Below are 26,656 nucleotides of genomic sequence, written 5' to 3'. Positions count from 1 at the left end.
AAAAGTATATATAAAAGTTATGAAATATTACTTTTACAATCTTAAAGAAAATCTTAAAACCTTATAATATTTTGTAAATATCAAATATCGTTCACAAGTGACTATATGAAAGAAAAATGGGTTGACTGTACTGTTAACAAAGATGATTTAACAGCTGACTCCTTTTAAAGTAAATGGCTCCTTAAAAAAATAAATAAAAATAAATGGCTCTTTAACAAGTTTCTACCCAAGTAGCTTTCAATAACCTTTCAGTAAACAGTTCCATATCCATCTAATAAAATGAGAAGTGAAGACTGGGATTTTCACTACCATAAGAAAAAAAAAAATCACATGATAATTTCAATAGATGCAGAAAACGATTTGACAAAATTCAGCATTCATTCAAGTTAAAAATTCTCATCAAAGTTGGTATAGAGGAAATATCTCAACATAGGCCATTTAAGACAAACCAACAGCCAACATAATACTCAACAGTGAAAATCTGAAAGACTTCCCACCAAATTCAGAAGCAAGACAAGGATGCCCACTGTCACTGCTTCTATTTAACATAGTACTGGGTGTCCTAGCCACAGCAATCAGATGAGAAGAAGAAATACAAGGTACCAAAATTGGAAAGGAAGAGGGAAACTGTCACTCTTTGCAGATGACATTATATTATATATAGAAAATCCTGAAGACTCCAAGAAATAATTGTTAGAACTAATAAATGAATTCAGTAAAGCTGCAGGATACAAAACCAATATACAAAAATCAGCTGCATTTCTGTACATTAATAATGAACCCTCAGAAAGAGAAATTAAGAAAATAATTGCATCAGAAAGAAAAAAATGCTTAGAAATAAACTTAACCAAGGAGGTAAAAGATACGTACACTGAAAACTACAGGGACACTGACAAAAGAAACTGAAAAAAACATGAATAAATGGAAAAATCTTCCATGCCCATGGATTAAAAGAATTAATATTGTTGAAATGTCCATATTACCTAAATGGGTTCTGGAACCAATTCCAACTTGGGGAGGGGGTTCCCACAACAACAAGCAATTTTTGGCACACAGTTACGTGTCCTACAAATCAACTCAATTATGACACCATGTACCTGGAGATAGCATCAGATTTCACAGGTTAAGGATTCAGTTCTACAAGTCTGCTATCCTCCCCCTGCCCCAACTTCAGATTCCAGCTGCAATCCCAGGTTGTTACTTGTGTTTCTGTCAAACTGGCAATAAATCAGAGGTTCCCATGACCTCCTCCTCAGGTTCTATTAATTTGCTAGCATGGCTCACGGAATTTAGAGAAACAAATTACTTAGTAGATTACTGGTTTATCATAAAAGGATATAACTCAGGCCAAGTGGAAAAGATGAATAGGGCAAAGTATGAGGAAAGAGCAAGAATCTTTCATGCTCTCTCTGAGCTCACCATTCTCCCCAAATCTCCACATGTTCACCAATCCTGAAGCTCTCAAACTCTGTTCTCTTAGGTTTTTATGGAGGCTTCATTACATAGACATGATTGATTAAATCTTCAGCCATTGGCAACTGATTCAACCTCCAGGCCCTCCCCTCTCCCTGGAGGTAAGGGGAGTGAAGGGTAGGACTGAAAGTTCCAACCCTTTAAACACTTGGTTGGCTTTTCTGGCAACCAGCCCCTATCCTTAAATGGGATCCAAAAGTCACCTCATTAACAAGACACCTTTGTCACTCTCATCATTTAGGAAATTCCAAGGGTTTGTAAAGCTATGATTCAGGAAAGATGGCTGAAAACCAAATATATATGTGAAATATATTTTGGTCGCCTGAATGACCAAGTATTTCTTTTCTTATAAATCACAATACTACACCACTCATAGCAATCTACAGATTCAGTGCAATTCCACTCAAATTTGCAGTAGCATTTTTCACAGAAACAGAACAAACAATACCAGAATCTATATGGAATCACAAAAGACCCCAATTAGACAAAGTAATCTTGAGAAAGAAGACCAAAACTGGAGGCATCACACTTTCTGATTTGAAAGTATGTTATAAAGCTATCATAATCAAAACATTATGGTATTGGCATAAAAACAGACACATAAAACAATGGAACAGAACAGGAGAGCCCAGAAATAAACCCATGAGTATATGGTCAATTAAGTCACAACAAAGAAGCCAAAAACATATACAATGAGAAAGGACAGTCTCTTCAATAAGTGGTGTTGGGAAAACTAGACAGCCACATGCAAATGAATGAAACTGGACCACTACCTTACACCATACACAAAAATAAACTCAAAAGGGATTAAAAACTTGAACCTAAGACCTGAAAACATAAAATTCCTAGAAGAAAACAGGCAGTAAGCTCCTTAACGTAGGTGATCATTTTTTGGATTTGACACCAAAAGTAAAGGCAACAAAAGGAAAAATAAACAAGTGAGCTACATCAAATTAAAAAAGCTTCTACATAGCATAAACAAAATTAAAGGGCAACCTACTAAATGAGAGAAAATATTTGCAAATCATATATCTGATAAGGGATTAATATCCAAAATATATAAAGAAATCATAGAACTCAATAGCAAAAAAAATCAAACAATCTGATTTAAAAATGAGCAGAGGACTTGAACACAGATTTTTTCCAAAGAAGATATTCAGATGGCCAACAGGTACATGAAAAGGTGCTCAACATCACTAATCACCAGGGAAATGCAAATCAAAATCACAATGAAATACTACTTCACACCTGTTAGAATGGCTATTATTTAAAAAGACAAGAGAAGGGGAGGGTATAGCTCAGTGGTAGATTGTGTACCTAGCATGCACAAGGTCCTGGGTTCAATCCCCAGTAACTCCAATTAAAATAAATAAATAAATAAATAAATAAGTAAATCAATCAATCAACCAACCAACCAACCAACCAACCTAATCACCTCCCCCCTAAAAAAGTTCTGGGTATTTATCCGAAGGACACAAAAGCACTAACTTGAAAAGATATATGCGTCTCCATGTTCAATGCAGTATTATCTACAGCAGCCAAGACGTGGAAATTACCTAAGTGACCACTGATGAATAAATGGATAAAGAAAATGTGGGATATATATACAATGGAATATTATTCAGCCATAAAAATGAAGGAAATCCTGCCTTTTACAACATTATGGAGAGAACTTGAGGGCATTAAGCTATGTGAAATACTTTAGACAGAGAAAGACAAATACCATATGGTCTCATTTATATGTGAAATCTTTTTTAAAAATTTAAAAAGAAACTCATGCAGATAACAGATTGATGGCTGCCAAAGGTGGGGGTAGGAGGGAAGAAAAATGAATGAAGGGGGTCAAAAGTTATAGCCTTACAGTTATAAAATAGGTCCTGAGGATGTAGTGTATATAGCATGATGAAGATAGATAATAACACTGTATATTTGAAAGTTCCTAAGAGAGCAGAACTTGAGGGTTTTCATCACAAGAAAAAAAATTTGTAACTATATGTTGTGATGGATGGATTTATTGTGGTGATCATTTTGCAATATATACAAATATCAATCATTATGTAGTACACTTGAAAATAATATAACGTCATATGTCAACTGATCTCAACCAAAAAAAAATTTTTTTAAAGATCAATATAATGCAGTCAGATCTTCCAAATCTTATTAAATGTTACTGAAAGTTAAAAAAAAAAAGACCTCTGGGTGTCTTGAAGTTACTGACATATACAGCAGTTAGGTTTAATTTTCTAACCTATAATTTTCTGCAGAAATGAATTATTACAGATTAATAATTTATAATAATTTATTAGCTCAGTGAAAGGCAAAAGATGGAATATTACAAAACTATATCCTTTAACATTTTCAATAACCTAATAAATGAAAAACTTAAGAAGTCACTGGCCTTTGATTTCAATCAAAGGTGGTTTTGTTTTGTTTCCAAAGCCTGTGACTATTCTCTAGCACAGACCAGTAGTTTCCAAAGTATGACCCTTGGGCCAGCAGCATCCACATCACTTGTTAGATGTGCAAATTCTTAAACCTACTCCACAGAATCAGAAACTCTGATAGGGGAGGAAAGGCCAACAATATGTTTTAACAAGTTCTGCAGGTAATTCTGAGGCTTGCTAAAGTTTAAGAACCACTGTCTACAGAGAAAAACTTTTCTATTTTTACTGGTTTTGTAAAATCAAAACAAGTAACTATACACCTAATTCTTCAACTACAACTTGAAGAAACATCTTCAGCCTTTTCCTGTCAACTTAAGGTGAGAAGTAGAGGAGTGCCTTTGGCAATTTGTTCCCCAAACTACAATGATCCTTTGAGCAGCATAGCCTGGCATAAAACCAGCCATATACTCCATATACAAGCAATCATTCAGTCAAAAAATATTCATTGCAAGTTCACTATATACTTAGTGGCCTAATATACTTTTCACTGACTCCAAAATAACCATCTGCAGCAACTTACAAGCTTTTTTTAAGAAACAAAATCCTTTTTCAAAGTGAAATCTTAACTGATTTTAAATCATACAAATCACAAGATTTAAAATCATATAAAAATAAAGCTGTTCTTGTTAAAGTAAGGAGAGAAAAGGAACTACACTTGTGACCACTCAGCCTTTTCTTTAGCCCACCTTTCTGTAATGCCTACCCTCCTCCTCTACTTCAAGATAAAGTCAAAACTCCTCAGCATGGCATGAAATACTAAAGTAGTAACCTCTAGTTCCCTTTTGGGATAACTCCTACTCCTACTGTATAAAGATACATTGTCTTCTTCAGATAGCCTCTAACAACCACCACCATAGCATTTGTATGCATGGGGCGGGGCTTGGTAAGGTTTAACTCATCAAAGTATTTAAACAAATCCCAGATAAGACTCTGACAAAAATCCAATGTTGTAATTTTTAAGGTAATTTCTGAAAATATGTAATTGTGATGCTTCAGGCTTGACTGCTGGAATTTGAAAATTTAAGACACCACTGTTATATCTAATGGTGAAAATCAGATCATATATGAGATCTTGTTTCATTCGAAAAGAATAATGCCTCCAAAATTATCTAAATTACCTCAAAACTCTCTTCCTGCTCAAAAATGTCAATGAACCAAAGTGTCCATTCTCTCACAAACTTCTATTACAGGCCAAGCACAAGGTTTTGAAATACCCAGAGTCACCCAAAGTCTCTTTCAAGCTCAAGAAAGAAAACAAAAACAAAAAAACAAAAAACATGAAATTTTTTTAAAAATTAAAAGATTAAAAAAAAAAGAAATAATACTCTAAACCTACATCCCTTTCAGAAAGTCATGATCATGTAAATAATGGGCTGGTTGAACTACTTTATCTTAAATTTGTCATCCAATAATCAAATCACTCTATCTTAAGTACTACTTTTTTTCTTACTTATATTCTGACAAAGCTCTTAACTAAATGTTAGGTTCTCTCAGATGATAACTGACAATTCAGCATTTGACGCCAAAACTGACACTCAACTGGATCAAGTGCTTAAAATAGAAAGATACCACTCCAAAAAATAAAGCCACTCCCTCCCACCTCAAAAAATGGCATAAATTCTATACTATACTATGTATACTATACTATTCTACACTACACTGAGTACTATATAACTAAACTAAGTAGTCACAGTATTTACAATGTTTATTAATGGAAGCAGCAGCCATTTTAAGAAAACTCACAAGTTACCAAGTACTGGTATTAGCTACAGTAGCCTTTAGATCTGTCTTAAACTGTAGAAACTCAATCACATACCCATATAAAAATGAAAAGTACAAAAAAATACAGTAGGCACACAATGTTAGATCCTTCCTTTTCTATCTCCCTTCCCCCTAATAATTAAACCTCATTTAGGCAGGAAAAAAATTAAGGTATAACATTAAGATTTTTTTTCTGGGAAGTCATAGGTTGTCTTTCAACTGGGCTAAAACAATCCATTGTAATAGCATTTTTCAATTATTAGAAACTTCACTGACAATGTGATAAGCCTTCTAGAACTGCGTTTAGCATGATGTTTAACTTAAAGCAAGAAGGAATAAACAAACTTGGCCCTTTGTCTGGACTCACACATTAGGTTCTAACTATTCAATATTCACCTGGCAAGCAAATTAAACAATTATACTTTTCTACTGAATTCTGCATGATATCATCTGAACAAAGTGAGTAAAGTATAAAATAAGGCTTAGATATTGTTTGGACAAAGGAAAGGAAAAGTCAAAGATGATACTAAAACTTAAAACCAAAGTTAATGAAAGAATAATTGGGCCACAGGCAAAAACAGAAATTTGAAAGTGAGAATTAGATTGGAACTAAGTTGAACCCTATTCTGCATGTGCTGCACCTAAAACAATAGTCAAAGAGAAAAGCAGACAATATACATAGTTGTAGATATGGGATTATCAGGTACCTTTTTTAACACCAAGTAATGGCTTCCCCTGCCTGACATTTTAAAAAGTGATAAGTTATTAGTCAGTGACCATAGTTTGCCAAATGCAAGAATGTCAAATAGTTATGACTTCCTTTTTTCCACAACACCAAAACAGAATTCTATATATAAGTTAATATTACAAGAGAAAGTGCTCATTAAATTTTTGGAAATTATCTTAATAAGTTTGGAATAAAAAATTCATAAAGAATAAATTCATTAAATTATTACTTACTCTTTTATTAAATCTTTATTTTCTTGAATTCCTTCTTCTAATTTCAAACTTACTTTTTCATTTTCAAACTAATGTACAAGACAGAAGAAAAGTTCGTAACATTTTGATTAGCAAAATAAACATGAGTATAATCATTAAGCAGCATTTCTTTGTTAACATGCTACAATGGTCTGTAAGAGTTATTTTCTTTGAATACAAAAAAGAACTTTTTTGTCACACTTATGAATGTCCTATAAGAACATACTTTCATCAATCTAAAATTAGGTTTGCTGAATTATCTCCGAAAAATATCCAACAATATTTTAATGTAATAGTATCTTCCCTAAACATTTCTAAACATTTGAAATGATGTTTTATCTTTGTCCTAGCCCAATGTTGCATTTTCTCAAAGTTTTCCTTTCACTATGCCATAAAATTGAAGCTAAAGAGTTTCAAATTTAAAGTTTTATCTACAAATGTCATGTTCTAATATAATAAAAAGACATTAATATCAAATAAAACATCATCAGTAATAGGAAAATAATAAAAACTAAAAATTCTATAATTAGAATCATTAAATCAATCTTTATCAAAAGTAATTTATTATTTCCCTAATCATTTGCATTAAGTTTTGTGTAGCTTGTCATCTGTGCTCATCCTAAAGTTGAAATGCAACTAATATCAATGAAACTTCAAAAAAGCACTATTCTTAAAATCCACATCACAGAAACAAGATAAACCCAACTCATCCTGAAATAATATTCTAGTTTAAATAGTATTATAAGATTTATTATACTATATTTTCAATTTCAAATCTGATTATACCTGTAGTTCTTGAATGGCTTTCCGCTGTGCTTCAATTATCTTTCTGTTTTCCTGCAACTTACTTTCTTTCTGCTTCAGCTCAGATTCTACACTCACTTTCCACTTCTTGATCTTTTCAGCTTCCTTATACAATTTTGAATACAGTCTGCTCATTGGCTCTGAATTCTATTATAAAATAGTTTTTCAAAGATTGTTAACTATTCAAAATTTTAGTATAACCAAACTACAGCTGCCTATTGAAAATATACATGAGTGTCTTAACAGTTGAGACCAAATTTCTCTTCAGTTTATGCCCTAATAGCATACTGAAAGCTACATTAACTTTTTTAACTACTAAGGCAATATTAGCTACTTCATTAAGATTACTGGTCATTTGACTAAGCTATTCCTCGCTGAATAATATCAAATAACTTCCAAATGTACTTAAGCCAGAAGTCAGAAATATTTAAGTCAATGAGAGAAACCAGCTGGTTAAAAGCTAAATAAATCACTCTATATGAAATCTATAAATTTTAGCAATGGTCTTGAAACATTTGGGTTATACAAATAGCTTAAGGATTAACCAAAGGATATGAAGTTTAAAATACAATAACATGAAAAATACTAGTGAACACAAGGTCTAACTTTCATTCAGCCTGAGGTTTTATTTGGATTTTATTTGGATATTATCCTGCATTATCCATTTGCACATTATAAGGTAAACGCCAAAGGTTTTTGGGTTTTTTTAATCACGCTATTGTCTGCTTGCTGATAGCTCTTTGTTATTAAAATATATATAAGTTCCAAATTTCTAAATTTGTGATACCATAATCCCAGCAACAAACAGTAATAAAGCACTTTATCAGGCCATAGAATGTCTCTTTACTTTAAAGATACCTATGTGCCATAAGAATGATTTTTATAACTAAAATCAAAAGTACAACATATCCTACAAGTTCCTTAGACAGTAAATCGGACAATCATACTTATTAATTCAAGAATTGTCCATAAAATACTGGCTTAACTCTCAGCCTTTTCACATATTGTATTCATCTCCCCTTTTGTTACCTTGATTTTTATGATTTAAAATTAAATTGCCCCTTAAGAATGAATGCTTTATAACCCAGGAAAATACAGAGGCCTAGTATTTCAGCAACTTCAAAATAAAAACAAAGGGAAAAAAAGGTTTTAAAGAATATAATTTAAAACATTAACCAAATATTAATACTTTTGAAACTTTAAAAGAAAGATAGATACAAATAATAATAAATGATACTCTAATTACATGAAACTTAGTATGTGTGGGAAATCTTCTGACCTCAAAATCAGAGTCTTTGAGTCCTTCCTGGTAGTGACAACTGTCAGAATTATCAACCTAAAAAAATGAATAAATTTTTCCTATAAGAAAATATTTCTGGTAAGAGTTTCCAAATAGTAGCAATTAAATACTGAAGACTAGTAATTCAACAACTAAAGACTTCTTTTTCTTTTTCAAGCAAGCAATGCAATATCTAAACAGATTCCATCTGTGTACACTATACTTAACTGACCTGTTCAAGCATGGGCAAAAAGTTAACTTTTTGTAAAGCAGGATCTGCAAGATAAAAGACAACTGGGATTAAATTTGCCAACATCTTATTTTTCATATTAAGTATTATATCTTGCTTTAATGTTAAGGCTATCAATATAATACCTGTTATATTTTCAATATCTAGCAATGTATATTTTAAAAATGCTTCTATGTATGGTGATACAAACTTTTCTAGTCTCCTACCTGAATCAATGTTTTCCCCAGTTTTGGAGAGATTAGTCATTGCAAATGGAAAACCAAAATCATCTTCAACACATTTGTTGAAACCCTAGAAACACAAAGAAGTTCTTAAGCATACTATCCCATACCACTCTAATAACTACCAGTGTAATATGTGATTACATTTATAATATACATCTGCTTAAAGAAGGGACTATAATTATAAATCCTTTAATGTATATATTGTGTTAAAAATATCAAATGCTTTTGTTATGTAAATAAAGCAAAAATTTCTAATTTTCACTTGTAAGATAAAACTAAATAAAAATTAGATGATACATGCCTTGTATATACTCAGGAATAATATTAGTAATTTTAATCAGTAGCATAGAATTTTAGTTTTCTTCAATTTCATTGTGATCTTTCCCTTGCTAGAACTGAGGATTATCTTCACTGAATAGCATTTTAACGTTATACTCTTTGCTACAGAGACATAAGAATTTTTTTACAGCATATAAAATTAAAATATTCATTGCTTCATCCCGTCTCCAACATAAAGTTTCAAATGAGAAATTTAAATAAATTACTAGAAAAGGGCCTATTTCACCTGAGAAACTTGGTATAATTCCTCCCTTCCAATAAAAATCTACTATTTAAATGAATTTCCCTTTTTATCCAGGAAGCTCAAATTTTAAGCTCAGTCACACTAATTTTTACCAGTATGTCAACATATTTGTCCAAATTTTCTTAATTTTCCTTGATCCTAATATTCTTCTAATTTGTATTTTACTATTTCATTTTATATGCTTATAAGTTGCTTCAAATCATTTAAAGAAAGAGGGAGGATTAAAATAATCAGGTCCCAGTATGTATGCAGAGTTCTAAAACAGCAGTGATTATATCTTTAAACGAATGATGCTTAAACACACTACGTACGCTCATTAATCATTCACAGCAACGCTATACAAAATTCCTGGGAAATCAGACTGTATTTAATGAAAAAAAAATATTGTATATATAAAATATAACCAGGAAGAAAGTTTACTTTGCCTCATTTACCTAAAGTTAAGAATAGGCAAATCAAGACTCATATGCAAATTTACCTTGAAGAAATTAGAATCTCCTCCCAAGGTCTGAGGTTTCACTGCAGATACTTGACTGCTACTTAATCTTGGTGGCACAAACAATGTAAAGGGCTTTTGCTTGTCCATTTTCTCTCTTCCAGTCGTAATTATCTATTGCTCCAGAGGGAGGAGAAAGCGTTTTACGTTGTTTCGTTAATCCTACTGATTCTTTATCTTAAAAGGTGACGTTTGTATAATAAATGGGGATATAAAGAAATGGACGAAACCTTCGCCACCACGTTAGCCTACAGCGCGCTTACTGCCGAGGTGATCAAAGTAGAGACATCCCCAATTTGTCCCACCATCCCCACCCCCACCCCCACCCCGACCCCCAAAGGCCACGCTGGCGACGGATATAATCGAGAAACTCGAACTAGGCATCTCCACTGCAACAGACTGAAAAGAAAGCCCTCTACCTCCTCCAGCCCCGTCAAACTGCACCTCCTCGCCGGGAAGAACTATCTTAGGTTCTCACAGGACTACCGAGAAGATGCCGGGCTGCCGTTGTGAGGGAGCAGCGGTATCAAAACCTCGCCCCGCTCTGGTTCCGTCCTCAGGGAAGGAACTCGACACACCTGCCCTTACCTTTAAAAACCTAGCGGGAAACCGCAGACTCGGTGCCCACGCGAATTGCCACCTGCCGTCTCTTAGGACAGCGGAAAGAACCGCGGGCTTCTGCCTCCGAACCTCAGAAAAGGCGGGAAATCGCACCACCTCTGCGGCCGAGAGGGAGGGGCGGCGCCGGTGGCGGTTTAACGGCTAAATAACGGTCATCCGCCTTGGTTGGCTGGGCGCCCAAGCCCTACGTCTCGCGAGATTTGCCTTTACGTTCGTAACAATTCTCGTCCGCATTCTGTTTCTACTTAAGAGTTCACATTCTTTTAACCTGTACTATTGTTAGAGGATGAAAGGAGAACTATCAGGTGCTGTTGGAGTTGAGAGTGAAAAATCTATTTCTGTCCTCCAAGAGCTCACAGTCTTAGGAAGAAAACAGAAGAGCAAACTATTACAGACACCTGTAATAATTTAACGATCGTAATTTTTAAGACTCGTTGGGACACAGGGAAAGCAGCATTTACAGTGACTTGGGAGTCAGGAGAGGGCTGCACGGATGTGGTGCCCGTCTGTTACTGCTTCCTCAGAGAACAGAAGGGTCAACAGAGCGCTGACTGGATAGTGAATGGAGGAAGGGATATTCCTGGCTGAGGGACGGTAGGCAAAGGCACTAGAGTTGTGAGAGAGAGAAGTACTAGAGTGTGTGAGTCCAGAACTAACACAATATTAACAATCAACTATACTTCAATTTTAAATTTTTTAATTTAATGTCTTAAAAAGTGAGTGAGTCCAAGAAGCGTGGTGTATGCGTGTGAGGACACAGTGGGAAAATGGCAAGAGATGCGGCTGGAGACAGAACAGATACGAAGCCTTGCAAAAGCTTTTGGATTTTAGTCTTTATGGATGGGGATCTTGACGAATTTTGAGTTGAAAGGGAGGCATGATCAAGTTCAGAAGAAAATTTGTAGAATGAAAAACAGTTTAGGTTTATGAGACAGGAGTTAGGGAGACAGTTTAAATAGCCTGAATAATGCATGAGAACCTGAGCTAGACAGCAGCCGTGAAGATGAAGCAAGGGTGTCAAATATAAAAGCTATTTAGAAAATAAAATTAATAGGATTTGATGGCTTTTTAAAGTGAGCAGCAAAAGAGAGAAATCTAAGATTACTGGGTTTCAAACTTGCATTACTAGAATAGAATAAATACTGTGGTGCTAAGTACTTAGGTTTGAGCAATAAGATAGTGAGTTCTGTTCTTGATATATCGATTTTATTTTCTAACTTTCTTCATGTATTTTAGCTGATGCTTTTCCAAAGGACTTTGGTAATATTTTTAAATAACTCATTTTGTTTTGTATCAGTTTAACCTATCAGACATAATAGTTTCTGCCAAAATTACAAAATTTTTGAGCTGGAAAGGATGATCCAGCGTTAACTCTTTCATTTTACATTTTAAGGAAACTAAGTCTAGATACCCTAAAAAAGATAAAATACTCCCTTCAAGAGATGATACCAAGAATAAATGCACAAGATAACCCCTGGGGATAGTAATTGATATGTTTAATTAAGATCTTTTATAAGTTGAGGGTTTAACAAAGATTTGTTCCTCTTCAATAATTCATAAAATGCTATAATAGGAATAGGTTTTAAATGTTAGTTCTTATCCAATGATCTGTCCTTAAGTAATGGGGTTCACCAACTGCCTTTATTCTGATTATAATTGTTACCACTAGATAGCCTCTTTCATGTCTACACATAATCTATATATTTTCACACAATCTTCTACTAAATAAAAAAAAAAAGTTTCTTCAGGTAAGAACTCCATTTAGTATTACTCTCTTCTGAAGCAACCATGCACTAACAATAACAATTGCTTCTTTGGGACAAATCTTGAAAAGAATCCTAGATATCCATCTAGTAGTGGTCCTATATTCCATAAAATTTAATTGAGCCCTTGATGATGTCCACTTTATGGCAATATATGGGTAATACAGCAGTTCTGGTCCTATTTTTCAAATCAGTCCTCCTATGATGATAGAATAAACAATCTAGATTTAGGAAGTTTAAGACAAACTAAACATTCTAAAAGTTCAGCAATGTGAATACAAATTCCATTTCTCAGAAAGTAAACTAGCCAATCTGGGGTCCTTTGTTTTCCAAATGCTAAGTATTTCTGAGTGGTTGTGATTCAGTGTTCTCAGTTCAGTGAGCCTCCCTATGAGACGAGCAAAATGCTGTAGGTCTTCTGGATGATAAATTTTTGAATATTTGTACAAGATTTGTAAAACTGGTTCTTGTAAATTTTCCACATGTTGCTTATTTTTAAGGCATGGACGATCTGAAAAACATCATTATATATATATATCTTAATGAATACTGGAAAATGGTAGAAGATAAATTAAAACAATACAGATTTTAAATAATAAAAATACCAAATATTTACTGAACCCTTGATATATGCCAGATTTTATGCTAGATAACTTGCTTCTATGCAAAATCTTATTTAATCCTTATAATACTCTATGAAAGAGAATTTCTTAATGATTAGACAGCACCCATTCATCCAGTCATTGAGCTGGAGATACACAATGAACATAACAGACTAAATTTTCTGCCCTCATTGAGCTCATATTTTGGGTCTGGGAGAAATAAGGGAGGAAAAAGACATATATACATTTTTTAAATAAAAATATATGACAACGATAAATTTTATAGAGAAAAATAAACAGAGGAGAGGATGAGAATTAGGGTAGAGGGGCTATAGCTATATTTATAAAGGTAATCAGAGTTAAGATGACATTTAGCAGAGATCCAAGATGGTGAAAGATGGAGTCATAAAGCTACCTAGGAAAGAGTTTTCCAAGCAGAAGATTTGTCATATATAGTAGAACCTATGGCAGGAGGCTGCTTGAAATTTTAAGGGAACATATGCATCAAAAACAATGTGACTGTGGAGTTGAAGCAAAAGAAATAGTAGTGGGCAATGATGGAAAGAACTTTGGCTTTAAACTGTGTAAAACAGGAAGCCATTAAAGGGTTCTGAGCAGAGGAATGACATGATCTGGCTCATCTTGTCAAAGAGTCACTCTGTCTACTGTATAGAGAATAGATCCTAGGAAGGCAAGGGCAAAAACAGGAAAGTGAGTTAGGATAGCAGTATTATTAGGGTGGCAGGGACAGAGACAGTAAGAAGTGGTTGAATTCTGGATATATTTTGAGGCTGGAGCCAACAAAATTTGTTGCATATTTGATATGGGTATAAGAAAGAAAGAAGTGAAGGATGACTTCAAGAATTTTGGCTTATGCAATTTGGGGGATGGGGTACAATTTAGTAGAGATGAAAGAAGAATATAGGAGAATTGAGGGGGGAGGAGATCAGGAGTTCACATTCAGATATGTTAAATTCTTTATGCCTGCTAAACATCGAAGCTGAAATCTTGAGTAGCCCATTTAATGGAGTTTAGGGGAGCAGTCCAGGTTGGTATATAATTTGGGAGTTGTCGGCGTATAGATGGCATTTAAAGCCATGAGATAGGATGAAATTTCAAAGGAAATGAGTACAGAAGAAAAGATAACTGAGCCCTGGGACACTCTAATATTTATCAGTGTGGAAGATGAGGAATTAACAAAGGAGACAGAAAGAGCAGCTACTAAGGAGAGAAACCAAGATAGTGTAATGTCCTGGAAATCAAGTGGGAAAAAAAATCAAGTCAAAAAGGAGGGAGTGATCAACTGAAGCCTAGGTAAGTGTTCTAAGAAAGAGGGTGTGATCTGCTCTGTCAAATGTAGCTGATGGATCAAGTGAGATGAAGACTAAGAACTGACTACTGGAATCAGCAATTTCAAATTACTGAAGCTCTTGGCAAGTTATGGTGGAGGGGGAAGGGAGGGGACAAAATCTTACTGTATTGGGTTCAGGAGTGAATGAGAGGAAAGAAATGGAGGCAGGAATATAGACAACTCTAAAAAAACTTTTTTTTTCCTGTAATATAGAACAGAGAAATGGGAGAACAGCTGAAAGGGGATTTGAGGTCAAGAGGCTTTTTTTTTTTAAGATGCAAGGAATTACAACATGTTTGTAAGCTGAAGGCAGTTTTTATGAAAATTCACACATTTGGAATCAATGAATAATATAACTATAAATTTCATGCTTTCATCGCCAAACTTAATCCAAATTTTTACTGCTAAATGTTTTTTTACCTGAAAAAAACACAACTGTTGCTGCAAGCAGAGCATATTCAGTATTAGTAATATTAAGCTCACTCATTCTTCTGTAGAAGTAAAACAGTGTGGTAATAAATTCTTCAACAATCCCTAAAAAGAAATATGAAATGTATTTTCATCAGAACATAGTGCAAAATCAAACATATTACTATTATCCTATTTTCTCAAAGCAGTAAAAGAAAATGAAACATATTTGACCAATTTTTTTCCATCCAATAAAATATTTTGTATTATATGTAATATTACCAGTCAGCATAGTAGAAGGACAGTCTTCACTGCAAAATGTTTCCATAGAATAAATAACACTTCTATCACCACTCTGTTTGTGACAATTCAGTGAACGAGCTGAGTGATTTGATATTTTCATAGTACCTAGTTAAGGGAAAAATATAAAGTCTGATTTTTTAAATACAGATAGTAAATTCAATCTCTCTAATCTCTGTTAGACAGGAGAAGTTCCCAACAAATGGTAGCTTTATAATTTTTATTACTGAAGCGTGGATCTAGATTAAAAGTTCTTATTTTATATAAAAATTATATAGAAGACTCTCCAAAAATGTGCCTGCCACTTTGCTATATAAAAAGAATGGCTTTCTTTAAAAGAAAAGCAAAAGCTAGACCAATGAACTGGAAAACAATAAACAGCTATTATGAAGTACTTATTCCTATACTGAGTAGTAAAATAAAAACATAATAAGAAAAAATATCTCAGTTACATAATTTGTTTCTAAATTTGATAGTGACTATTAACATTAAAATTCAATTAATTGGCCTTTTTTACTTTCAGAAGCTGGTGAAAGACATTCTTTCTGACTGTAAATTTGGGCCGCATGAAGGAACATCACTTCAGTTTTTGATCCCTTCCGTAATGCAGTCTGATCCTCACTGGTCAAATTTTCAAACCCTTTAAGAAAAGATCACATAATTGTTTGAAATAGATAATGAAAAGATAATTTTCAGATATAAGATTTAACATTTTTATATTATTTATTTAATTATGATATGAATCCTAACTGTTCCCTTAGAATAATCATGATATGTAACTTCAAATCTGAATAAAATTCTTGATTCCACACAGTAATATTTTGGGGTACTTTCATCAGAACTGGATATTAATACTTTCCTGTGGTAAGAACAAATTAAACATAGTTGGTTTAACCTTGAAGAATTTATTTTTACAGAGAGTTATCTGTACATGTAAATAGATAGCTAAGTTTTGGCCAACAGTGGGTTGATTTTTTTTGTATTGTACAGGGAATTTTATCTGTTTCATGTTTTATCTAAAAACCAAAAATAATGTATTTCCAAAGATAAAAATAAGATAAAACATACAACCAATCATAGTTTGTCTTAACTCTAAGTCTTCGAAGTCACCTGTATATTTTTAAATATTTCTATTTTCACCTACCTGATTGATTAAAGCAAATAAAGTAAAACATGGTTTTGAATTTAGAAGCAGTTTTGGTGGAAAAATAGGTTTTGTTTCCTTAAAACATCTCCTTCCTTTAAAACAAGGAACTTTAAAAAAATTAAGTATTAAATTAATTTTTTTTTCCAGAGGTAAGGTGATTACCTGGAAGTCCCTTGGTAAAATCCATGAACATTTTTATTTGTAGGATAACTGTCTTGGAGAGTTGCAAAAAGCTCAGTTCAGGATTTGCATATTCCTGCAGCTAACCACCAGAAAGAAATAAGATTAACAATTTTTTTCTTTCCAATAGCTGTTTAAATTTTAAACTTATATTTATGCTGTTATTTTCTAACATAATTACAAATTACTTCTTGCCAGTAATGAACACATACAAAGCTTTGTGTTTCTTCTAAAGGAACTTTGTATTTTTGATGAGCAGCCACAATGTTATTAATGAGCTGATTTTCCTCTTGTGTTAGTTCCACGCTCTCCTGAATCTGTAGGAAAATATAGGGGCAAAACTATAGTGTATACTTATTAAATAAGACAGCATCATTAACAAAACAGGAAATTTCACTTTTCCAGATCTAGTGGTGGATGACACAAGTTTGTTGTTTACCCCTTCCTCTTTCACTTTGATGTTAGAGCAAAAACTGTTATTCTTCTGTTTAAAGTTCTTTCGAAGCCTCTTTGATTTGCATTGGATTTCTGTAAGCAAACCTGTAACATTAGAAAATTCATACAAAATGTTTTAGGTATAGCAAATTACGGGATTTGATGAAAATTGTCTTGTACACAAATATCATAAACTTGTCTTTTCACAAAGAACCTTTCTTTTTTGGTGAGCATGTACAACAGCAATTAAATTGACTACATTACTCTCTCCTTTTCCTAACACAACTACCTGTCTACTTAAAATTACATAGTCGTCCTGGACATAAATTAATATTAATTTTGCATCTCCAAATTATAAATTTAGACCTTTTTATATTAGTGAAATTTCCACATTAATTATATCTTGGAAGCAACAGAATGTTGATTGGTACATTGAAGGGAAACTCCTAATTTATAATTCTGCTTTTTCTAGGTGAATTATATAACTTTAGGTTGAATAACATGAAAATACAATGATTTCCAATTAAGAAGAAAATATGATTATTACCAAAGTTAGAGCAATATAGTATAAAACAGAGTTTACTGAAATAATTACCTAGATTGGCAACTGGCTATCCTAACTTAGCAGTTGCTAGAGAAATAGCTTAAATTCAGACAAATATGTTACGTTCAAATATATTCAAAATAACTTGAAGAATGTATTAAGTTCCCAGCAAGGTAAGAAAAACTAAAATCCCTCTCAAAAAAACAAACAAAAAAAACAATAACACTTACATTCTTCCAACATTCCTACTGCCTTACACTTTTTTAGTCTACACTCTTGACATTTTCTACGCATGTACATGTCCATTTCACAGTGACCACCATTCTTGCAATTATATACTGCATTTTTGGTGATGCTACGTCGGAAAAACCCTAATAACAAAAAGATTTTTTAAAACTTTACTAAGTAGGTATTTTTAGTTACTTATTTTTATTAATATATAGCTCCATAGTAAAGTAATAAAGTTAGTTAAAGTTATTTCAGTAAAATATTTTTCCCCCAATAAGAAAGTTTGGTTTAATATACATTTATCTGGATAATTGTTTTAATCCTCTCCTGTTTGATATATTTTATTCCAAGGTTGTTCCTGTCCATAATTTATCTGAAGATTAAACTAAATAACCCCAACACATTAAAATAACTCTATTTTACTATGGTTATAATATATCATCCAGAAGATTTTTAAAACTATGTTTTACAGAATATCAAGATTCTGTGACACATCTCTCAAGGTTCCCCAGAAAGAATATGTGCTAATGTAAAATAAAACTATAAGGAAAGCCTTTCTGTTTCTCTTCTCACATTTCCACCTCAACTCGTAAAGGAAGAGATATTCATCCAAACTTAACTCCTTTGTCCTTCTCCCTTTTTAGCATTTCCCCAGATGAGAAAATATTGCTAATTTATTTGGTCCAAGATGTTGAATGGGCCATGAGTGTGTGTGTGTGTATGTGTGTTAGGGAGAGGAGGTGGAGTGTCTACATTTTCCTAAATCCACGCATAGCAGCCTCTTCCCATTACCTCTGTCATTTCCCATTCCTGTGCGATAATCGCTGCTATCTTCATCTTATTCCATTCCAAGCAGAGAAGTTGATTAGTGAACTAGAACCCTCTCAGAACCTTGCAATAGTCTTTATCCATAGACACACTTGAGAGCGAGAGTTTCATTACTCTGACTCAAAAAAAGGAGTAGAAAGCTCAGTTTATGTTTCCAGAACTATGCCTCATTTTTCAGCTTAGTTTGAACAGCAAGGCCCTGCATTTTTATGACTAAGCAAATACTGGCCCAGCTATTCCATTCCTAAAGCTTTTACCTTTAGTCCCCTTGATCTTCAGCTGGCTATTCTTTGACAGGAATGAGTTGTGAGATTCTGACAATAAAACTTCACCCTGAACTTCTAACAGACATGTTTACCTAGTGCTGTATTGGTCTAATCATTTCCAGGTTCTGCCCCCAATACTGCATTTGTGAATTAAAATAAGAAGTATTTCAAAACCTCAAAACATCATCAAGGATTATTTCGCTCTTTGAAAATGCCATTGTCAATGATGGTCTTCACTTGAAGATTTCTTCAATTGTTTTCAAAAGAGCATTCCAAAAAGATAGCATCTTAGAAGTCATTTAATTCAAATTTCTTCCTAATCCATAAATTATCAGCCACATGAGAAGATGTAATTGTTAACACTGACATCGTTTTAACAGACATATTCCATTCCAACATCAGATTCATCTAGGAACATGGAAACTTTTTGCTACATAAATGTTTTGAAATTTATATTTAAATGTAAAAGTCTTTGAAATTGAAAAGAAAACCGAGTCAAAACTTTATTACATTCCATGTTCATGTCTTTGATCCCACAGACTGATCACCTTTAAAAACATCAAGGACTCTCCTTGGTTTTATTTTTCACATTTTAAAAAGTAAGAATATTCTTACATGCTTAAAATTTCATCACTCTTCAGTGAACACTAAGATTAAGTTTTGTTTTAACTTTATCCTTACCTTTGCAACCTTCACAAGTAAGGGCATTATAATGATATCCTGACGCTTTATCACCACAAACTACACAGAGTTCTTCCTGTCCCTTAATTCGAATAGAAGAATGAGATATTCTGGACCTTTTTATTCCAAGGTAACCATCTTCAGCATCATGGGCAACCACATAAGTGGATTTATTTAATTCACAGGAAACAAGTCCATACTCTCCACCATTGAACTGTGGATCCAAGCGATAAGTGTTGAAATGACTTTGTAAAGATTGAGACTGTAGAGCTGGAGGAAACTGGACAGTAGAACACTGGCCATAAGGAGGTTCTTGAAAATCAGTGTCATGTAGCTGATAATTGATTTGTTCTGGCAATATATCTAGTATTTTAACATAAAAAAAAAGGTGATAGTCAAAATTCATAATCATTTTCAAATTTCAAAGAGTTTTATATTCAAGAAACACAATTAGTTTAACATGTCCACTATATCCCAGGGACTTGCTCTTCAGCTTGAGAGGCAGACAGTAAACTGAATTGCAATGCATGATAAGTGCGGCCATCCCAGAATTATGCAGAGGTTGCTCAGGAGCTGGGAGAAAGGGTTGCTCATGGCTTATATACCAACCCAGTCTATCTCCTTAAGTAGAAATGAGTATTTCCCAGAGTTTGGAATGAAAGCTTTTCCCTATCATCTGCATTTTCCTTGTCATGGATACAGTTGTTTTCAGTGCAGTCAGATCCGTAAAGAAATGAATTAATAATTTATCCAACCCTCACCCTTGCCCCCCCCCAAAAAAAAAAAATCAAACTAAAATACAATACCAGTTATCTGGTTATTTCCAGCAAAAAAATTTTTTGTTTGAACTCCTCATTTAATATACTTTAACCATTTGTAGACCTTATTTAAATTACTAGTTTCTTTTTGTTTTGTTTTGTTGTCTATCAATTCTAACTAGCAATATCTGGAGATAAATTCACTTACCTCACAGGGTGACTGTAAGGATGAAATAAGTATGACATGCAAAAGTATATAATACAAAATGATACTTAATGGATATCTTTATTATTATTATCAGAAGCTCCCAAACACCAACTTACTTTCTGTTTTCAGGAGAGTTACTGAATCTAAATCCAGAAAACTGGGTCCAAAAAGACCCAGGAATACTTAATGTCTCTATGTCTATATCTAGTAATTTTGTAATTTTCCTGGTGCTGAATCACAAGGCGTTCTGATTTATTTTTATTCCCAAAATTCCAAGACTGGTAAACAGTATAATTCCTATTAATTCACATAAATCATTTACAATTTTATAGCAGCCAATCCAACGCAAAATGTTGAATAAATAACATAATAGCCTGATACAAGAAAAATGTTATTGGGAAAAATAATGTAACTTTTTTTTATAGAAGGGGGCCCTTCTTGGCTGAGTATCAAGACTGCAGAATACTGGCTAATGTTCCATTGGTATGGAAATCAGAGTTCAAGCTGTAAACGAAAACTGCATTTAAAACGAAATTCATATTGTAATTACAATCTTAGTCTTTTTGGAGAAAATCCCTATTGTCTCCTAAATTCTGTTTTCTATTTCTTTCCCTTTGATAAAAGTCTTATATTAAGATTAAAATTTCAAGTACTTTGAATAGCTACTCTGAACTACATTTTCCAAATTGCATGTGAACTAGCTTCAGCTAATCCCTAAAAATAACTTCTAATTTGCATGTTAATTCTACTTTTAAAAATTGAATACAATTTTTCTTCTTTACATTTGATTCTGGCTTACAAAATCTTAGTATTTCTGATTTTTGAAATTAATTATATTCTCCAGTCAGGAATAAAGTCACTGGTTAATTTGTTAATTTCTTAAAAAAACAAAAAACAAAAAACAAAAACAGAAAACTGTGATTAACCATAATTCCCACCAAAAAAAGTTTTATTAACTATTTTACTGTCATTTTTTGTGACATACCATAGTACTGCACTGGTTCAACAAGACAATACCCATCAGATGCAGTGACATAAGTACTGGCCATTCTTTTGTCCAATTTTCACGTCTTCATTAGTGAATGCTAAAATAGAACCTGAAGGGAACAAAAATTTTGTAGACTATTGGAAAGTGTGATTATCAAATCCATATGATTTTGTAAAATTACAGTACTGTTTTTGAAAAATAAAGAATTTAGTAGACTTTGTACATGAGACATTTATATTTACACTTTAACTGGAAGAATACTGATTTTTCGTATCTCTACATACCAAATTATTTAATTGTAACAATTTCTTATTGATCAGCTCTTTATAAATAATCTAAATCTTTGTAATAATCATTGTAGCTCTTGAAAGGGTACCAAGCTTTGGAGTTAGACTTCATATATTGTTTTCACCACTTATTTATGGGTCATTTATTACACCTCCCTGAACCTCAGTTTCCTCATTTGTAGAAGAGAAACAATAAAACACAACTAGCAAAGTTGTTGGGAGAGTTTAATTACATATTTAAAATCCAGCACAGTTCTTGACTTAAACAGAGTCTACAATTATTATTCTAATAGTTTCAAGATCTCAGTGTTCTAAATTTAGATGAATTAGGAAGAAAAAGTACTTTTTCATAAAGAAAATTAAAGGGTAGGAAAAGAATGGCTTTCGTAGCACTTTTTTAAATCTTTTAAGTTCTTTGTAAATATTAATTTTTTATAGCACTGTGATATGCTAAACATTAAAACATGGTTCTACTTGACTAATGAAAACAGTTGTTTGATTACTGAAAAGTGTTTTGTTTTTAAAAATAAAGCCCCAAAATGATAAGCTGTTATGAGGAAAACTTATTCAAAATCTAAGACTATACCTTATGGGAAAAGCTATTTTTGCTACTTCCCAGGAAGGAACTCCAAAAATAATGAACCTTTGAATAGACTTAAACAGGAAATCAAAGTTAAAGAAATTGGAAGTTATTAAAAGAAAATAATGGTCACTCTAGAATCCTTCATATTTTATAGCTTTATTCTCTCTATTAGAACATAAAAACTGTTTTCACCATTTAAAAGAACCAAAAAAGAAGAAAATGGGTTTTAAATCATGCCAAAAGATATGCATGACAAACTTCTGAGATAGCTTCTGAGATTATATTGAAAAATCTTTTACTTAGATTTATTTCGCGTGTGATGGGTTCATGGCTAAGGTTTCTATATCCCTGAAGGTGATGCAAATAGTAATATTGCCGAAATTTCTCCTTTATTATTTAATAGACTCCAAGCTCCTTTAAAAGCACTTGAATCTTCCACTCTCTGACAGCACAGCAGCAGTCACGCAAAAGAAGCATTGGATGGAACAGATGAAGCAAAGGTGGTGCCCCCAAATAAGTGCAATTTCAATATGACTTTTTCCTTGAAAAGTAAGAACTAAAATCAATAGGCCCAGCCAGGACCCACTTCTGTTTTCCCTACATCACAATAGGATAATTGGCCCTCCATACAAAAAGAATTCTGAATGCTATCAGTTTAACCTGTGTGATACTTTTTAGCAACAGTGTTAAGACCTTTCCACACTTCTCTTTTGAGTCTCAAATAGATTTCAGAAAATTCCAAATGCATGTGCAAACTTGAAGTTGTTACTCCACCTTCTTTTAAAATCGCTGCTTTTATCATTAGGCTTCATTTAATATTAAACATCTGAAAACCACTGAAATTTTTAAAGTATTTGGTACTGCTTTGTCATAGACTTTTGCTGAGAGAGATTTCATTTAAGAAATAATACAGAATAAACCAGAGGTAACGCATTAAAACAAAACTGGTAATATCCTGGCAAATAAACACAGAAGTATCTTAAAACAATGCTGCTGTCAGGGTTCATATCATAAATAACAATGTTCTCAAACCAAATCTTTCCAATACTGAAAAATAAATGCCCCCAAATATTGTCTAAAGCAGAAAATTTTTTTCAGTCTATGAACTACAGGTGTACCTCAGAGATCTTGCATGTTTTGGTTCCAAATCATCAAAATAAAGCAAATATCACAATAAAGCAAGTCACATGATTTTTTTTTATTTCCCAGTGCATATAAAAGTTATGGTTAAACTATACTGTAGTCTCTTAAGTGTGCAATAGCATTATGCCTAAAAAAATGCACACCTTATTAAAAAATACTTTATTGCTAAAAAAAAATGCTAACCATCATCTGAGGCTTTAGAGAGTCATAATCTTCTTGCTGGTGGAGGGTCTTGCCTCAGTGTTGTTAGCTGCTGATGATCAGAGTGGTGGTTGCTGAAGGTTGGCATGGCTGGGACAATTTCTTAAAATAAGGTAATTATGAAGTTTGCTGTATCAATTTAACTCTTCCTGTCATGAACGAGTTCTCTGTAGCACTGCTATTTGAGAGCATTTCACCCACAGTAGAATTTCTTTCAAAATTGGAAATCAATCCTCTCAAACCCTGCCAGTGCTTTACAAACTTAGTTTATGTAATATTCTAAGTCCTCTGTTATTATTTCAACCTTCACAGCATCTTCACCAGGGGTAGATTCCATCTCATGAAGCCACTTTCTTTGCTCATCTATAAAATGCCACTCCTCATCTGTTCAAGTTTTATCATGAGATTGTAGCAATTCAGTCACATCTTCATGTTTGACTTCAAATTCTAGTTCTCTTGCTGTGTCCACCACAACTGCACTTACTTCCTCCACTGAAGTCTTGAACCCCTCAAAGTCATCCATGAGGGTTGGAATCAACTTCTTCCAAACTCCTGTAAATGTTGATATTTTGACCTCTTCCTGTGAATCATGAATGTTCTTAATGGCATCTAGAATGGTGAATTCTTCCCAGAAGATTTTCAATTTGCTTTGCCCAGACCCATCAAAAGAATCACTATCTGTGGCAGCTATAGCCTTATAAAATACATTTCTTAAATAATAAGACTTAAAAGTCAAAAGCCGTAAGTTTCAGAATGGATGTTGTGTTAGCAGCATAAAGACGAAATTAATCTTGTCTATCTCCATTAGAGCTCTTGGGTGACCAGATGCATTGTCAATGAGCAGTAAATTTTGAAAAGAATTTTTTTTCCCTGAGCAGTAAGTTTCAACAATGAACTTAAAATATTCAGTAACATGTTATAAACAGATGTGCTGTCATCCAGGCTTTGTTTTTCCATTTATAGAACACAGCAGAGTAGATTTAGCATAATTATTAAGGACCCTAGGATTTTCAGAATGGTATCCAGAATGGTAAAGGAGCATTGGCTTCAACTCAAGTCACCAGCTGCATTAGCTCCTAACAAGAGTCAGGCTTCCCTTGAAGCTTTGAAGCCAGGCATTCTCTCTAGCTGTGAAAGTCCTAGATGGTATTTTCTTCGAATGTAAGGTTGTTTCATCTACGTTGAAAATCTGTTGTTTAGTGGAGCTGCCTTCATTAATGCTCTTAGCTGGATCGTCTGTGTAACTTGCTGTAGCTCCTTCATCAGCACCTGCCGCTTCACCTTGCACTTTTACATTATGAAGATGGCTTGTTTCCTGAAACCTCGTGAACCCACCTCTGTGAGCTTCACACTTTTCTTCTGCAGTTTCCTCATCAATCTTAGCCTTCATAGAATTGAAGGGAGTTAGGGCCTTGCTCTGGATTAGGTTTTGGCTTAAGGGAATGTTGTAGCTGGTTTGCTGTTCTGTACAGACCATTAAAACTTCCTCCCTATGAGTAATAAGGCTGTTCTACTTTCTTATCATTCGTGTGTTCACCGGAGAAGCACTTTTAATTTCCTTCAAGAACTTTTCCTTTGCATTCACAGCCTGGCAAACTGTTTGGCACAGAGGCCTGGCTTTTGACCTGACTCAGCTTTTGACATGTCTTCCTCATTAAGCTTAATCACATATAGTTTCTGACTTAAAGTGAGAGACATGAGATTCTTCCTCTCACTTGAACACTTATAAGCATTGTTGGGTTATTCATTGGCCTAATTTCAATATAATTATGTCCCAGGAAATAGGGAGGCCCAAGGAGAGGAGAGATGGGCAACAGCCATTTAGTGGGTCAGTCAGAACACATACATTTATTGATCAAATTCACTGTTTTATAGGGGCATGGGTTCCTGGTGCTGCAAAACAATTACAATAGTAACATCAAAGATCAATTATCAGGGAGAGGGTATAGTTTAGTGGTAGAGTGCATGCCCAGCATGCACAAGGTCCTGGGTTCAATCTCCAGTACCTCCATTAAAGATAAATAAATAAATAAAAACCCAATTATCCCCCCCCAAAAAACAAACAAGATCAATGATCACAGATCACAATAACAAATATAATAATAATAAAAAAGTTTGAAATATGAGAATTACCAAAATGTGACACAGAGACACAAAGTGAGCAAATGCTGTTGGAAAAATAGTGCCAACAGACTTGCCCGATGCAGGGTTGCCACAATTTGTAAAAATTTCAGTATCTACAAAGTGCAACAAAGTGCCATGAAATGAGGTATGCTTATATACCAGGGTATATATGGGACATATACATAAATAAGCCACTGAGTAAAATGTGCCTTTTAAATTATGAAATATTTACCTATTTTATATGCTATAGTAATAGTTACATTATTTTCTACACAAAATTTTCACTAATTAAATTTTTCTTCACACTTTTAAATGTTTAATAGAAGTATTATAATATGTATTCATGGTAAAACAAATCTTTCAGAGTGTGTTTATAAAATTAGTTTAAAACACTTAAGTAATTATTAATGACATAGAGAGAGATATGTAATCAAAAACTTCCTATCCTATTAAAATAAAGAGAAAAGTTACAGTGGGTTTGGAATGATTCATTTGGTTATCTTTCCCAGTAAATATTTACTTAAAGAGAAAAAAACTCAGTTCAGAGAGGAGATTTTATCAAGAGGATCAATTTGGCATGGGCAAAGTCTATATTTTTCTTTAACAAATATGACTTTATAAAAAAAGTGCTTTTCACAGATCATGAAAGCCATGTTACTGAAAAGCTGCCTAGTTGCATAAATGAATTTGCATATCCTCTGCTTTAACCATAAATTGC

The 26,656-nt window shown here is 33.4% G+C and overlaps 2 protein-coding genes across 2 annotated transcripts in view; both read right to left on the bottom strand.

Annotated features, from left to right (window-relative positions):
- The window catches only part of SYCP1 (synaptonemal complex protein 1), a 104,796-nt gene extending 94,187 nt beyond the window's left edge, over nt 1-10,609 (bottom strand). The window contains exons 1-6 of the mRNA XM_010980709.3: nt 10,275-10,609; nt 9,196-9,280; nt 8,972-9,015; nt 8,740-8,796; nt 7,443-7,607; nt 6,639-6,706 (exon numbers count right to left, since the gene is read on the bottom strand). Coding sequence (XP_010979011.3) covers nt 6,639-6,706; nt 7,443-7,607; nt 8,740-8,796; nt 8,972-9,015; nt 9,196-9,280; nt 10,275-10,382 — 527 coding nt within the window. The 5' untranslated portion in view covers nt 10,383-10,609. The remainder of the gene's footprint in view (nt 1-6,638; nt 6,707-7,442; nt 7,608-8,739; nt 8,797-8,971; nt 9,016-9,195; nt 9,281-10,274) is intronic.
- Nucleotides 10,610-15,112: 4,503 nt separating this feature from the next.
- Nucleotides 15,113-20,714, bottom strand: LOC105089637 (bile acid receptor). Its single transcript, XM_064489989.1, has 8 exons — nt 19,647-20,714; nt 17,874-18,014; nt 17,104-17,204; nt 16,877-16,981; nt 16,647-16,746; nt 15,855-15,977; nt 15,320-15,445; nt 15,113-15,120 (listed from the first exon to the last, which is right to left on the bottom strand). The coding sequence occupies exons 1-8, from the start codon at nt 20,056-20,058 to the stop codon at nt 15,113-15,115; spliced, it is 1,116 nt and encodes a 371-aa protein (XP_064346059.1). The 5' UTR covers nt 20,059-20,714.
- Nucleotides 20,715-26,656: the final 5,942 nt, after the last annotated feature.

Source organism: Camelus dromedarius, chromosome 9 (genome assembly GCF_036321535.1).
Source record: "Camelus dromedarius isolate mCamDro1 chromosome 9, mCamDro1.pat, whole genome shotgun sequence".
Lineage (NCBI taxonomy): Eukaryota > Metazoa > Chordata > Mammalia > Artiodactyla > Camelidae > Camelus > Camelus dromedarius.
This window is presented reverse-complemented; position numbering and strand designations above follow the sequence as displayed.